This window comes from Saimiri boliviensis, chromosome 17, assembly GCF_048565385.1.
Source record: "Saimiri boliviensis isolate mSaiBol1 chromosome 17, mSaiBol1.pri, whole genome shotgun sequence".
Taxonomy (NCBI): Eukaryota; Metazoa; Chordata; class Mammalia; order Primates; family Cebidae; genus Saimiri; species Saimiri boliviensis.
In genome coordinates, this window is record NC_133465.1 from 66,362,948 (window position 1) to 66,378,108 (window position 15,161).

The window sequence follows — 15,161 nt, forward strand, 5'->3', positions numbered from 1 at the left end:
GGCCGCCGTGTTCCCCGCCCCCGCGCCTCTCGCGGTCCGCCATTGGTTTCGGCAGCTCTGGGGCCCGCCCTCACACGCGGGGAGGGGGAGGGGGTGCTCCGCCATGTTGGGAAGGTCACGTCGGCCGCGTCGCCGTACCGCCGCGCCCCTCCTGCGCGCTGTCGCGGCGCGCATCACTTCCTGCTGCGCCGACCGCCCGTTGCCGGTCTTGCGTGTCTGAGTTTCCTTGCGCTTCTGAGTTTCCTTCGGTTAACTCCGCGCTTTCTTCGCTTGCAGTGCGGCCGGATTATCTCCGGAGCTGGGCCTTCCCGTTCTTGCGGTCAGGGGCTAGAGCCACGTGGCCCGGAGCCTCCCTCTCGCGCAGCCTGGCAGCCCGGAGCCCTCCGCAGTCTCCCGCCGGCTCGGGGCCCACCGATGCCCCCCCGAGCGACCACGGTTTCCGAGAGCAGAGGGTCCAGGCCCAGCGCTTTCGATTCTCGGAGGAGCCGGGCCCGGGATCCGAGGGGGCCGTGCTGGAGGTCCACGTTCCGCAGGTGCGTGTCGCAGCACCCGCCGGGAGGCGCCTGAGGACAGGAGCGGTTATCGGCTGACTTGGCTGGGATCCTGAGGGACGGGGGTTCGGACGCTCAACTGCGCAGCTTCCTGCTTTAGGTTGGCCCCCAGAGCAAAAATGTCGGATATGAACCCCTTCAGTGGATTAAATGTCTCTCAGTAAGAATTTTGGAGACCCTGCCATGAAGTGACCCCGGTCACTATGCTGGTCAGGCTGGTCTCGAACTATAAGCTTAAGTGATCCTCCCGCCTCGGCCTTCCAAAGTGCTAGGATCACAGGCGTGAGCCGCCGGGCCGGCTTTCTGCACATCGAATCTTTCCTGCCAGAAAAATGACTTTCTTGACCTCTAATGCTTTTCATCTTGTCCATGGGTTTCTTGATGCATCCTTATCGCACACAGTTTTGTGAGTTTTTGGACCAGTGATTCCAGTGTTATTTAGTCCCCAAATAAAGTTTCTTGAGTTGGCACTGGCTTCGTCCTCTAAGCTCACAGCTGCCCAAAAGCTCTCAATAATTACTACTTTTTTCTTGAAACACTGTTTCGCTCTGGCGCCCAGGCTGGAGTGCAGTGGCGTGATCATAGCTCACTAACCTCCATCTCCCAGGTTCAGGTGAACTTCCCGCCTGCCCAAGTGCTGGGATTACAGGAGTGAGCCACCATGCCCTGCCTGTCTCCGGTTTTTCAAAGCACTTTCACGTTGCGGTGTTTAACTTAGTTTTAACAGCAGCCTGTGAGGCATGTCCCATGCTAAAGAAAAAGCTTGAGAGAAGTTAAAGGGGTGGAGTGGGCTGGTGCAGGGGCTCACACCTGTAATCTCAGCTGTTTGGGAGGCCGAGGCAAGCGAATCACGAGGTCTGGAGATCAAGACCATCCTGGCCAACGTGGTGAAACCCCGTCTCTACTAAGTAATTACAAAAAAGATTTAGTCGGTGGTGGTGGCGGCGGGTGTCTGTAGGCACAGATACTCGGGAGGCTGGAGCAGGAGAATCGCTTGAACCTGGGAGGTGGAGGTTGCAGTGAGCCGAGATCGCGCTACGCACTCCAGCCTGGCTGACAGAACGAGATACTCCGCTCCAAAAAAAGAAGGGGGGGCAGTGAGCAGGCACACATTCTCGTGTTTATTTTTTTTTTAAATTAATTTTAATTTTTTTTTTTTTTTGTATTTTATTTTTTGACTCATGCTTGTAATCCCAACACTTTGGGAGGCCTAGGCTAGAGGATTGCTTGGGCCCAGGAGTTCAAGACCAACCTGGGCAACATAGTGATACTACGTCTTGACAAAAAACAGAAAAATTAGGCATCGTGGTGTGTGCCTTTAGTCCCAGCTACTGGGGAGGCTGAAGTGGGAGAATTGGTTAAGCCGAAAAAGGTCGAGGCTGCTGTGAGCTGTGATCAGGCCACTGCACTCAGGCATGAGCAATAGAGCAAGATCATGTCAAAAAAAAAAAAAAAAAAAGGAGTGGCTGCTATTTCTGATATGATACAGACTCCAAATAGCTTCACTTGATAGTCTCTAAACAGCTTATCTTTTTTTTTTTTTTTTGGTGATACAGAGGCTTGCTCTATTGCCCAGGCCTGGAGTGCAGTGGTGGGCTCACTGCAACCCCAACCTCCGGGGCATAAGTGATCCTCTCAGCCTTTTGAGTAGCTGAAACCACACCCAATTTGGCTTCATGTTTAAATACACTGTGTTTCTTCCTAAATGTTGGGGGTGATGATTTGCCTTTTATATCCCCAAAGAGAATAGAAGCCTCTTTTTTTTTTTTTGAAAGGAAGTCTCCAGCCCAGGCTGGAGTGCAGTGGCATAATCTCGGCTCACTGCTACTTCTGCCTCCCAGGTTTAAGCGATTCTCCCGCCTCCGCCTCCTGAGTGGCTGGCTAATTTTTTGTATTTTTAGTAGAGACAGGGTCTCACCTTGTTGCCCAGGCTGGTCTCGAACTCCTGACCTCAGGTGATCTGCCTGCCTAAGCCTCCCAAAGTGCTGGGATTATAGGCGTGAGCCACCACACCCAGCCTAGAAGCCTCTTTTCTTTACACCCAAATCTGCACAACTCTATCCTCTGGTCAAGGCAATTTTACCTGCTCATCCTGTACCCCTGCACTTAGAACAGTGCCTAGCATATGTTAGCCATTTATGTTTTTAATGAATTGATTACGTTTGGATCTCAGTTCCTTCACCTTTGATACTTTCTTTTTCTTTCTTTCTTTTTTTTTGAGACAGAGTTTCGCTCTTGTTACCCAGGCTGGAGTGCAATGGCGCGATCTCGGCTCACCGCAACCTCCGCCTCCTGGGTTCAGGCAATTCTCCTGCCTCAGCCTCCTGAGTAGCTGGGATGACAGGCACGTGCCACCATGCCCAGCTAATTTTTGTATTTTTAGTAGAGACGGGGTTTCACCATGTTGATCAGGATGGTCTCGATCTCTTGACCTTGTGATCCGCCCGCCTCAGCCTCCCAAAGTGCTGGGATTACAGGCTTGAGCCACTGTGCCCGGCCACCTTTGGTACTTTCACCTGTTCAGCTTCTTTTTCTAACACCCCACCAGGACACCCTTTGCTCCAGAGGACAGAAAGACATGTTTTGCAGTTTAATTGCTACCTTTGAGTGCTTTGTGTTTGGCACTGTCCTAAGTTTGCGTTGAATTTTTCCGAAAACTCTATTGAGACAGTATTTTGCAGTTGAGGAAATGGAAGCACTGATATGCTAAGTAACTTGTCTTGAGGTCACATAGCTAGTAAATTACAAATCTAGAGATTGGACCCAGGCCAGCTCATTTCCTCGCCGAATACCATGCTCTTATGATTCTAGGCGTTTCCAAAGGCTTGTGTGCTGCCTGCCTGCCTAACTCAGGATTCAGCTGGACTCATACTTCTAGGGTGTCTTCCTAGGACCACACCACTTCCTATTAACACACCAAGTTATGTTTGTGCCTAAACCCCTCCCATATCTTCATGTTGCACTTAGAATACAATCTAAACGTCTGGGGCTGACAGGACCCCACAGGTCTGGTCCCTGTCTTCTGACCTCCACTTGCATGCACTGCACAACCATGCCTCCAGCTTCCATTCCTATCTGCCCCCTTCCCTACTCCCCAGTTTGATTAGCCACTGAGGACTTTCTTCATTCAGAGCCTTTGCCTGAATTAAGAGCAGCCACCTGTACTCACCCCCACTGCCTGTTACGCTCTTACGTCACCCTGTTTAGCTTTGTAGCATTGTCCCTGACTATAAAGATCTTGTTTGCTTACTCATTGCCTGTCTCTAGAGTACAATATGTGATCAGGGAGAGCTACATCCCCAGTCTAAGAATGGTCCCTGATACTCAGACACTAGAAGTGCTTGTTGAATGAAGAGTGCCATCAAGAGTGCTTATCATGCCGGGCGCGGTGGCTCAAGCCTGTAATCCCAGCACTTTGGGAGGCCGAGGCGGGTGGATCACAAGGTCGAGAGATCGAGACCAACCTGGTCAACATGGTGAAACCCCGTCTCTACTAAAAATACAAAAAATTAGCTGGGCATGGTGGCACGTGCCTGTAATCCCAGCTCCTCAGGAGGCTGAGGCAGGAGAATTGCCTGAACCCAGGAGGCGGAGGTTGCGGTGAGCCGAGATTGCGCCATTGCACTCCAGCCTGGGTAACAAGAGCGAAACTCCTTCTCAAAAAAAAAAAAAAAAAAAAAGAGTGCTTATCATATTGCATTGTGGTTTTACATCCCCAGAGGTCGGGGACTGGTAAGCATGGCTGCTATTTTTGTAATGGATGCTAATGCCTGACAGAAATTGCTGTAGAAATGATTCCAACTTCCAGCAGATAAATTATTTGTGACAGAAAAAAATTCTTTTCAGATCCTGCATCTCCAGTATGGAATGTATGTTTGGCCCTGTGCTGTGGTCCTGGCCCAGTACCTTTGGTTTCACAGAAGATCTCTGCCAGGCAAGGCCATCTTAGAGGTACAAGTCCCTGTGAAGTTTCCAGAATTCTGGGTTATGTTCAAATATGTTAAGTTTACATGTATGTATGCTTGTTATTAGCTTTTGTTACATATTTTTAAATCGGGGTTAATTTAGCTAGTTTGTAAGGTCTGTGAGCTAAGAATGTTTTGTTTTTGTCTTAAGGTAGAGATTATCTTGGAACTTTTTTTAATTTAAAAAGTGTTTTTGTTTAATGAAGTAAAAGATTTTTTAAAAACATGCTGGGTGTGATGGCTCACACCTGTAATCCTAGTACTCTGGAAGGTTGTGGTGGGAAGATTGCTTGAGCCCAGTAGTTTGATACCAGCCTAGGCAAAATAGTGAGACCCTGTCTCTAAGAAAAAAATGTGACAGAGACAGTAGGTAGACCACAAAGCCTAAAATATTTACTCTCTAGCCCTTTGCAGTTTGCTGACCGCTATTCTAGATGGAGCCCCTGAACTGCCTTCCATGGCCAGCAGTGTCACGCAGGCTTTACAACTGCAGTGCTTTTTTTTTTTTTTTTTTTTTTTTTTTTTTTAAAGAATCTCGCTCTGTCACCAGGCTGGAGTGAAGTGGCATGATCTCGGCTCACTCTGCAACCTCCAACTCCCTGATTGAAGCGATTCTCCTGCCTCAGCCTCCTGAGTAGCTGGGATTACAGGCATGCACTACTATGCCCAGGTAATTTTTATATTTTTAGTAGAGGTAGGGTTTTACCATGTTGGCCAGGATGGTCTTGATCTCCTGACCTTGTGATCCACCCACCTCAGCCTCCCAAAGTGCTGGGATTACAAGCATGAGCCACCACGCCCAGCGAATAACTGCAGCGCTTTTAACATTCAGGTTGATGGAACAAAACACCATATAACGAGTGGCTTATAAATAACAGAAATTTGTGTCTCTGGCTGGGCGCAGTGGCTCACGGCTTGGGAGGCCAAGGTGGGTGGATCACCTGTCAGGAGTTCAAGACCAGCCTGGCAAACATGGTAAAATCTTGGTGGCACACGTCTGTAGTCCCAGCTACTCAGGAGGCTGAGGAAGAAATGCTTGAACCCGGGAGGTGGAGGTTGGAGTGAGTCAAGATCGCACCACTGCACACCAGTCTGGGTGAGAGAGCAAGACTCCATCTCAAAAATTTAAAAAAAAAAAAAAATAGGCTGGGTGTGGTGGCTCACGCCTGTAATCTCAGCACTTGGAGGCTGAGGCGGGTGGGTCACTTGAGGTCAAGAGATCGAGACCATCCTGGCCAACATGCTGAAACCCTGTCTCTACTAAAAATACAAAAATTAGTCAGGCATGGTGGTGCGCACCTGTAGTCCCAGCTACTCAGGAGGCTGAGACAGAATTGCTTGAAACTGGGAGGCGGAGGTTGCTGCGAGCTGAGATCACACCACTGCACTACAGCCTGGAAAAAAAATAAAAAAAGAAATTTGTGTCTCAGTTCTGGAGGCAGTGAAGTTCCAGGATCAAAGTCCTTAGAGATTCAGTGTCTTGGTGAGGGCCAGAATTCTGGTTCAGACCGTGCCCTCCATGTTCTCAAGTGAAGAAAAGCAGCAAGGCAGCTCTCCGGAGTCTTTTATAATGGCACTGATCATGAGAACTCTGCTCTCATCTAATTGCCTCCCATTGGCCCACCTAATATGGGTATTAGGATTTGAACATGTGAATTTTGGGTGGATACAAACACTCAGACCATAGCCCTTTCCATTTTTGGAAACGTTGAGATTAGTATAAAAATGTATCCCACTCTCCTTACCTCACTACCTGGCTTCAGACTGCTGAAGGGTTGGAAAAAAATCAATTTTATCACATAGACTTCCACACCTAAGTAGACAGACCAGAAGCTCGATATAAACCTCCCACTCCTTTTACTATGCCACATAAATGAAGGGTAGGACTTGGCACACACTTCTGGCCTTAGTAGTAATTGTTAGGCACCCAGAATAATCTCTATGCCCATTCTTATTTATTATTTTTTTTTTTGAGACGGAGTTTCACTCTTGTTGCCCAGGCTGGAGTGCAATGGCGCGCTCTCGGCTCACCGCAATCTCTGCCTCCTGGGTTCAGGCAATTCTCCTGCCTCAGCCTCCTGAGTAGCTGGGATTACAGGCACGCGCCACCATGCCCAGCTAGTTCTTTGTATTTTTAGTAGAGACGGGGTTTCACCATGTTGACCAGGATGGTCTCGATCTCTTGACCTCGTGATCCACCCGCCTCGGCCTCCCAAAGTGCTGGGATTACAGGCTTGAGCCACCGCGCCCGGCCTATGCCCATCCTTTAATTGAAAAATGGGAAGCTTTTGTTACTACCAAGAAGGCGTTTCTTAGTATTATTTCTTAGTGTCCACAAAGCATCTTGCCACTTTAAAAGCCCATGTTGCAAACCTGTTAGGTTTTAGCTACATAAGAACAATCAACTATAGATGTGCTAACAAGTGAACATCAGGCCAAGTGCTGTGGCTCATGCCTGTAATTCCACCACTTTGGGAAACTGAGGTGGGCAGATCACTTGAGGTCAGGAGTTCAAGACCAGCCTAGCCAATGTGGTAAAAACTTCATCTCTACTAAAAATACAAAAACTAGTTGGGCATGGTGGCACACACCTGTAGTCCCAGCTGCTTGGGAGGCCGAGGCAGCACAATGGCTTGAACCCAGAAGGCGGAGGTTGTAGTGAGCTGAGATGGAACCACTGCATTCCAGCCTGGGTGACTGAGCTAGAAAAAGGATATAATGAAAAACTACTAAGATTCCCATTTCTTTGCAGTTCCAAGTGTGTGAAATGCCATCTTTTATAACTTGTTACTAGATTGGAGCTGGAGTGAGCCTTCCAGGAATTTTGGCTGCAAAATGTGGTGCAGAAGTAATACTATCAGACAGCTCAGAACTGCCTCACTGTCTAGAAGTCTGTCGGCAAAGCTGTCAAATGAATAACCTGCCCCAGCTCCAAGTGGTAGGAATAACATGGGGTCATATATCTTGGGATCTTCTGGCTCTACCACCACAAGATATTATCCTTGCATCTGATGTGTTCTTTGAACCAGAAGGTAAACTTTTTTGGCTCAATAGGACATTTGGCCAGTGATGCTATAGGAAAGTATTCATAAATCCTTTCTCCTCAGATTTTGAAGATATTTTAACTACAATATACTTTTTGATGCATAAGAACCCCAAGGTCCAATTGTGGTCTACTTATCAAGTTAGAAGGTAAGTATGGCTAACCCTAGCTTACTTTTGAATGTAACTTAAGCCTTACTCTACCCTGCCCCATGCAATACATAATATAAGAATAAAATATCTGAAGCAAAACAGAAAGGCATGATTTTAAAAAAACAAATTTATTACAATTTTTTTAAGTGCTGACTGGTCACTTGAAGCTTTGCTCTACAAATGGGATATGAAATGTGTCCATATTCCTCTGAAGTCTTTTGATGCAGACAAAGAAGATATAGCAGAATCTGCCCTTCCAGGAAGACATACAGTTGAAATGCTGGTCATTTCGTTTGCAAAGGACAGTCTGAATACCTAACAAGCTGTTTTGGGAGGGTATCAATACTGATGAGCAACCTGGCACAGACTAGGATCAGACCACTTCAGCTTGAGAATGCAGTTGGTCTGAAGGTGGTCAAGTCTGTTGGCCTTAGATTTTGGTGTCACCTAGACAACACGTTAACTCATATGAAACAAAAATTAAAATACTTATTAGAAGTACTTGGATTGTTCCTTAATCATTAAATAGGATATAAATTAGGTTGATAAAGGGGTATCACAACCTCAAGCAAAGTGCCACCTTAAAGCATTGATTTCGGGTATTCAACTGGCATTTCCACTTTAACTTAGGAAATCATAGGCACCAACATTCTACTTCCATACTCTGCAGTCAGCAATAATCACAGAACAATTGCATAGGTCTTTCAAATAAACGGGGGGGAGAAAAAACCAAGACATATTCTGAGAAAAGCTAACACCAAGAAAATGTTTTAATTAAACTACAGAAACAATGGTTATAGTACAGAATATTCATAAGCAAAAAGATACACCATGTTGTAAGTACTTACAAAGTTACAACCATTTTCTTAACATTTTCCATGTTAAGTTCATACATATAGATATGATCAGATTTACCATTTTGGGGGGGAGGAGAAAAAAAGGTGTATTTATCATCAGCTAGATGTGCTCACTGTATGCTCCGTTATTTATATGCAAGGCCCGGGTGACTGGAAGTGCAGTTGTCAGGCATTTTAATAAACTGGACAGCCATTTGTTTCTGCACGACAAGGCATCTTTACACAGGAGCAATCAGGAGAAAACAGGAAACAGCCAAGCACTCTGCACTGCAACACGCCACCTTAACAGCTAACCAGCATTACTCAACTGCTACACAACTGCGCCTAGTGCACAAAAATACATAAGAGAAGAGATTAGAATTGTGTTTGATAAACAATTGTTTCAAAAAATCAAGTCTTTTCACCTGAAAAGTCTTTATACAAATTTGGGTTCAGATTACCATTTAGACCTGAAGGTAAATAACATATACAAATTTACACCAACTTTTGTAGGTTTTTAATTTTAAGGAATGAAGGCAATGCTGAGTCAATCTCTTGACAGCTTTAGGCTGTGTGTAATGGCTGCATACGTTTCCTTAAAAGTCAGGAGGCCACAAATTAGGTTACCAATCTGTTCAATTTCAAACAAAAAAAGTCAGCACTATATAACAAAATGAAATTTTACCTCAAATATCCAAATCCAATAATGAAATCTGAAGTCGTTCACCTCACTAAATTACAAGAAATTTGAATAACAGCAACAAAATGGCACATAAAATGAAGTTTGCCAACTGGGGCAAAGCTTAAACAAGTAAAAAGTTAGACAAATGTTACAAAATAACCTTTTCAATAGCCAGTTGCTTGTTCCAAGGACTCTTCTTAGATGGACTGAGTCTGTGGTCCTTTTCCCCCAAGTACTCCATTTATACTGCTTGCCGATACATCTAGGTTTGAAAAGAAAGAAGTTCAGCTTACCTTCCATTAAAGTGCACATGGTTTCAGTTTCAGGCATGTACTTACTAAGGCTCTGGTGAAACGAGTAGGGTACAGAAATGTTCCACCCAGCCATGTTTTTTAAAGGCCCAATTAGGAAAATTTCACAAAGGCTACCATGAACAGGTACAAGTTTGAATTTACGTATTCCTGGCCAAATAACCAAGGTGAAGAGTAAGGGGGAGGAAAAAAAAAAAAAGAAAAAAAGAAAAAAAAAAAAAAAAAAAAGGGGGCTGTATCCAAACAAAAACAACTCGAAATCAGAGAATTGGTCTATATTTTATTAAGAAAAGTTGTTTCAAATGAAACATCTGGCAACTGAGAATAATACTTTATTATCTGAGCTACTTAGGGCCCTTTCCTTTTTAAAAAATAGGACCAAACAATTTGAGAGTTAAAGACACACTATCCTTTCCCCACCCAGTGCGATACCTGTAATCTTTCTTTGGGGTTCCAAAAGTTCACTGCTTCTTATTGCAATTCGTTTGCCACATCCATTAGAATATGAAGTCCCAGTCAGTACAACAATAGTTGAACTGAACGTTTTTCTCTAAGAGGATAGTGCATCTTTAACATTTAAAGACAAACCTGCTCCAATACACGCCCACAGAAACTGGTCCCTGGAGGATCAGCCAAATCAGTTAAAATCTGCAATACTGGCCAATATTCTTTTATCAAACAGGAGACCGCAGCTTTAAAGGGGGAAAATGCAGACGTTGGATAAAAACAGCAAGAAATAGTCATTTTCATTAATAGGTCTCAAACAGTTTACGAAACAGCCATTATTATCTAAGCTTCATACACATCCTTCCTGCAGACCCCTCTTCAGTATCACTCCCAAAGGCGAGTAACCTCAGAGCAGCACTCCTAACATTAGGAGTCATTCTTACATTAACACGGCTCAAAAGACCTGCCCTAAATCCCATTCATGAGTGAGGGTTGTGTCTCGGATTCCCAGTCGTTACCTTTTTCTTAAGAGGACACCGCTCCTTCCTCTTCAGGCGACTTAGGGGGACTCTTGGATCGCGACCTGGATTTGGATTCCCTCTTGGACACGGGGGGAGGACTCCGGGACCGAGATCGGGACCTGGACCGCGAGCGAGATCTGGAGACCGACGAGGACTTGGACTTGGACCTTCGCGCGGATCTAGACTTGGAGGTCGACCGAGAGCGCGAGCGAGTGCGCGACCGAGACTTGGAGCGGCTGTAGCGAGATCGGCTGCGGGACCTGGACCGGCTCCGACTCCGGGATCGGCTGCGGCGACGCCGCCTAGGGCTGCAGGCGGGACGAGCAGCACGGCGGGGTTAACTCCAGGCGGCGGGGCCGGCCCCGCCCGCGCGCTCCCGCCCAGGCCGCCATTATCTCGCCGCCAGACGCCATTTCCCCAGCCGCGAGGCGGGGTCCTGCGCCCCGCGCCGCCCACACCCGGGTCGCAGGGGGCGGAAGCGCGCGGGGCGGCCCAGGGTCGCGAGGAGCCGCGTGCGCCCCCGCCCCGCCCCGCCCCGCCCCGCCCCACGTGCTTCGCCGCGGACCTTTGTGAGGCCCCCGGGCCTCCCGCGCGCCGCGCCCCGCCCCCCGCGGCGCCCCGGCCCGGCTCACCTGCGGCTCCGGCGTCCGTAGCCTCCGCCTCCGTATCTGCGGGGCGGCGGTCCCCGGCGGCTGTGGTGCGAGTCCGGGGGGCGGCCGTAGCGCGCCATCTGCACCCGCAGCTCGCGGCCGTCCAGCACAGCCCCGTCCATGGCGTCCATGGCGTCCTCGGCGTCGCGCTTGTCGTGGAAGCGGACGAAGGCGAAGCCGCGGGACTCCTTGGTGTAGCGGTCCCGCGGGATGTACACGTCGCCGACGCGCCCGTACTTCTCGAAGACGCGCCTCAGCGTGTCGGGCGAGGTGCGGTAGGTCAGGTTGTCCACCTTGAGGGAGGTCATCCCCTCCACGTCGGGAGGGGGGCGGCCGTAGCTCATGGCTCTGGGAGGCGGCCGGGAGCCCCGCGGACTGGCGCCGGCTTCTGCGGCTCCGGGCGGCGCGACGCCGCGTCTCTCGTCTGGCGGTTGCCTTCCGCGTGGGGACGCCGGGAAGGCCTTGCGGGAAAACGGCACAGACGACCTTTATTGGCGAGCGCACCTCAGCAACAACTGGGCGGGCGGCGGGACCCAGCGCCTTTTTATATCCCGCCTCACAAAATGGCGCCCGCGCCACCCGGAAATGAAACCCTCTGATTGGGCCGCCGCGCCGCGTTTTGCAACGTCTCCGCCGCGTGCCCAGCCCGTGCCCGACGCGCCTGCGCACAGCTCGGCGGGCGGGCCGAAAAGCGCGGAGTCACTGCTGGAGGGAGGGGGAGCGGAATTAGCGGGCAGTTGGAAAGCCCGCGAAACGCTCTTTCCGCCTGGGAGGCCGGACGACAGCGCTCGGGCAGGAGGAAGAGGAGGTGCTTCCCCTCTAGGGCCCGCCTTCTTTTCATGCCAATAGGCCAAGTGCACGCAGCTTTTCTGCTCAGCCCCCAGCCCTCAGTCCTGCCTCTGTCAAAAGGGTGCTTCTGCCCGTATTTCCCTCTCCCTGTGACCCCGGCCTCCTCAGACTCCGCTGCGTCGTGTCTCGGCCCCATCCAGCAGTTCCCGATTACTCTTTGCCAGGGTCCGCTTCCTCACCCAGTTGCGCCAGAGCCAGCGAGCTCGGCCAGCTCTGCGTCCTGTCGGCGGGGAGTGTCTGCGGAGCACCTGCGCCTGCTGGGCCACCCGGGACTACGTTTCCCAGCGGGCCGAGCGGCCGGCGCCGCGGCTGCGGTCAGGTGACCGGGTCGCCTGAGCGCTGTGAATCAGGCGGGGAGGGCGGGGCCGCGCGGGCTGGGCTGCTGCGGCTCGCTCTTGGCCCCTTCGTCCCCTTCGCCGGCCCCTCAACCTGGAACGGCTACATTCTTGGCGCTCCTCCGAGGGTTGTGCTCTTCCGTATCAAATCGGATCTTAGGAATGGCCTAAATGCCGGTGGGGAGAACTTCGCCCTAAACCCGGGATTCCGATTCACGAACTGGAAGTTGACAGCCTGGCTGCTGGCTGCGGCGCCCGCCTTCTCCGCTCACCATCTCGTTTCTTCCCCCAGGATTGTCAGTGGCTTCGCCCCGACGAGAGCGGACCGCCCTGGGCTGCTGCTGACCTCCGGCGGAGCTGAGCCACCATGTCCCCGGAATCTAAAAAGCTTTTCAACATCATCATACTAGGAGTGGCCTTTATGTTTATGTTCACTGCCTTTCAAACTTGTGGAAATGTGGCGGTGAGTTGGAACCTGTCCTCCTTCCTTTGAAGTGCCCGGCATCATGCATTCCAGAAACGATAATAAACGTTCATGATATCGAATAGCGCGCTTAAATTGCATCTTTTATTTTTCCCACCCAGGCTTCCTCATTTTTTATTAGGTTTGATGTTTTACGTCAGATATTCCTCCCATGTGGGGGGGAGAGTTATGCATTACCGTTTACCTGGTTTGATTAGGGGTTTGGATGTTGACCTAGTTACTTTATTTCTTGTCTGTATGAAGCTCTTCCTTAGCAGTTGGGTGGTTAAGGGAGGAAACCCGAGGCGTGGCTGGACCTGGCTTTCCTCTCCCACTCCCTGTCATTGGTTTGCCTTCTCCAATTCTGTTGTCTTTTTTCTTTCCTCCTAATGGACTTCAGTATTAAGTATAGAGCTTTTACTTTGCTTTTTGAGTACTTGGGAGTCACACTTCCCAAGGTGGGGGGAGGGAGACTGCAAACCGTTTTCCTTGATTAGTTTTATCTTCCACACAGCAAACTGTCATCAGGAGCTTAAATAGCACAGATTTTCACGGCAGTGGATATACCAGGTATCGTACCGCATGATTAGTTTTGCTTTATGTTTAACAGAAGTTGCTTAAATCCCGTCAGAATCACCAGCCATAGAATACTGTGACTGAATTAGTGGTGACTGCATTTTTCTCTTCTCAGTACCTAGACTGGGAGAACGTAATAGAAGAAAGCTGATGAGTTTATGTTTTCTGTGGAATTAGACACTAGATTTGAAATCCTCATTTCACAAGGTGTTCCGTTGTTATCTTAGGCAAGTGTTTCCGTGAGCCCAATTTCCCAGCTCAGAAAATGCATGTAAGGCACTTGGCATAGTGCATGGCATTGAATAAGCAGTCTACTATTGTTATGGTTAGAATTGCCCTGTCCGAAGCAGAACATGTTGTGATTCTTGAAACATTTGGTCCTTCTGTTTTTGTAGTTTCATAACGATTAATATGCTTATGTTGGGAACTTTAAGATTTTGGGTGAAGTGTTTAGCCCCAGTTTTACTGATGGGTAAAATGAAAAGACCTGAGGCAGTGGCTTGCACCTGTAATCCCAGCACTTTGGAAGGCCAAGGCGGGTCGATCCCAAGATTGGGAGTTCGAGACTAGCATGGCCAATATGATGAAACCCTGTCTCTGCTAAAAATACGAAAAAATTAGGTGTGGTGGCGCATGCCTGTAATCCCAACTACTCTGGAGGCTGAGGCAGGAGAATTGTTTGAACTCAGGAGGTGGAGGTTGCGGTAAGCTGCGATCGCGCGGTAAGCTGAGATCGCGCCACTGCACTCCAGTGTAGGCAACAAAACAAGACTCCATCTCAAAAAAAAAAAAAAAAAAGAAAAAAAAGACCTTCACAAGTCAGTAGAACCTTGTGATTGGAGCTGAGAATGTAATATGTACACGTATAGAAACACAAATAGGTTTTTCTTTTTTAAAGTTAGATTTGTTTAATTGACAAATGAAAATTGCATGTATTTATTGTGTACAACATGTTTTGAAATATATATCGTGGAATGTCTACGCTGAGCTATAGAAACAAGTTCATTTCTCTAGAGTTAGAGATTGGGTCATGGCACCCCCATTCACCCCCACAAACCCATAACTCTTACTTTGTTCTTCATTACCTGTCCTAAGCCTTGTATATAACATTTGAGAATGGAGGAATGTTACTGTTCATTTTTCTAAGTGATTAATAGCACAGCTTTTTGTACTGCTTTGTCTTCATATGTATTCTAAAGAACAAATACAGAAAGACATTTGATATTGGAGAGATTCATAAAAGCCAAAGAATAATTTACTTTGGATTTATGAATAGTGCCTAGTAAATGAATTCAGTCAGGGCCCTTGAAATGGTTTTAATCACACTTTGTACAAGACAATGTACTAAGGCTCGGTCGATAGTAACTGAGTAATGTTCAAGTGAGACCATTAGGTTGTGTTAAATAAATTCTGGCTTAAGCAAGTTGTAACTCTGCACTTGTTATTTATAGCAGAGAAATGTCACAGAGCTGCCAGGAGTTGTAGGCTAAGTTTGCAGAGCAGATTGGTGGACTAGGGCCTCTGGAGTCATGCAGTCCTGGCTTGACATTCACCAGCCACCCAGGCGGACTTTTGGCAAATTACTTAACCCCACTGTATTTCCTTTTTCTTTTCTCTAACATGAGGATAATGACAATATCTTCTTCCTAGAGCTGTTAGGATTAAAAGAGAAAGCATGTATATAAGTACTTGGCGTAGTGCCTGTTATTATGACTTAGCAGTACGTAAAAAATGTATTGCTGTAGACAAACTGATCTCAAGACACTGCTGATGGGACTTC

At 48.2% G+C, this 15,161-nt stretch overlaps 3 protein-coding genes across 11 annotated transcripts in view; 2 read left to right on the forward strand and 1 right to left on the reverse strand.

Annotated features, from left to right (window-relative positions):
• The first annotated feature begins 175 nt into the window (after nucleotides 1–175).
• Nucleotides 176–12,713, forward strand: METTL23 (methyltransferase 23, arginine). 2 transcript variants are annotated; one of them, XM_074389009.1, is made up of 6 exons: nucleotides 176–533; nucleotides 4,398–4,502; nucleotides 7,311–7,548; nucleotides 7,624–7,708; nucleotides 7,859–12,326; nucleotides 12,635–12,713. In XM_074389009.1, exons 2-5 carry the CDS (start codon nucleotides 4,419–4,421, stop codon nucleotides 8,028–8,030), a joined length of 579 nt encoding a protein of 192 aa, XP_074245110.1. In that variant the 5' UTR covers nucleotides 176–533; nucleotides 4,398–4,418; the 3' UTR covers nucleotides 8,031–12,326; nucleotides 12,635–12,713. The 2 variants fall into 2 exon arrangements, with proteins under 2 accessions (XP_074245110.1, XP_010340675.3); XM_010342373.3 differs by lacking the exons at nucleotides 176–533; nucleotides 4,398–4,502 and adding an exon at nucleotides 5,067–5,186.
• On the reverse strand, nucleotides 7,821–11,502 carry SRSF2 (serine and arginine rich splicing factor 2). Of its 4 annotated transcripts, XR_005581329.2 has the most exons (4): nucleotides 11,141–11,502; nucleotides 10,506–10,816; nucleotides 10,129–10,232; nucleotides 7,821–9,491 (listed from the first exon to the last, which is right to left on the reverse strand). XR_005581329.2 is itself a non-coding variant. In XM_039475808.2 (3 exons), the coding sequence occupies exons 1-2, from the start codon at nucleotides 11,500–11,502 to the stop codon at nucleotides 10,513–10,515; spliced, it is 666 nt and encodes a 221-aa protein (XP_039331742.1). In that variant the 3' UTR covers nucleotides 7,821–9,491; nucleotides 10,506–10,512. The 4 variants fall into 4 exon arrangements, 2 of the variants coding, with proteins under 2 accessions (XP_039331742.1, XP_074245109.1); XR_012514724.1 differs by having other exon boundaries at nucleotides 7,821–8,892; nucleotides 9,390–10,816; XM_039475808.2 differs by lacking the exon at nucleotides 10,129–10,232.
• The window catches only part of MFSD11 (major facilitator superfamily domain containing 11), a 33,999-nt gene continuing 31,547 nt past the window's right edge, over nucleotides 12,710–15,161 (forward strand). For 2 of the 5 annotated variants that reach the window (XM_010342378.3, XM_010342379.3), the window contains exons 1-2: nucleotides 12,710–12,805; nucleotides 13,320–13,375. In XM_010342378.3, the coding sequence (XP_010340680.1) occupies nucleotides 12,710–12,805; nucleotides 13,320–13,375 (152 nt within the window). The remainder of the gene's footprint in view (nucleotides 12,806–13,319; nucleotides 13,376–15,161) is intronic. The other 3 variants (XM_010342382.3, XM_074389006.1, XM_074389007.1) reach the window with 3 other exon arrangements.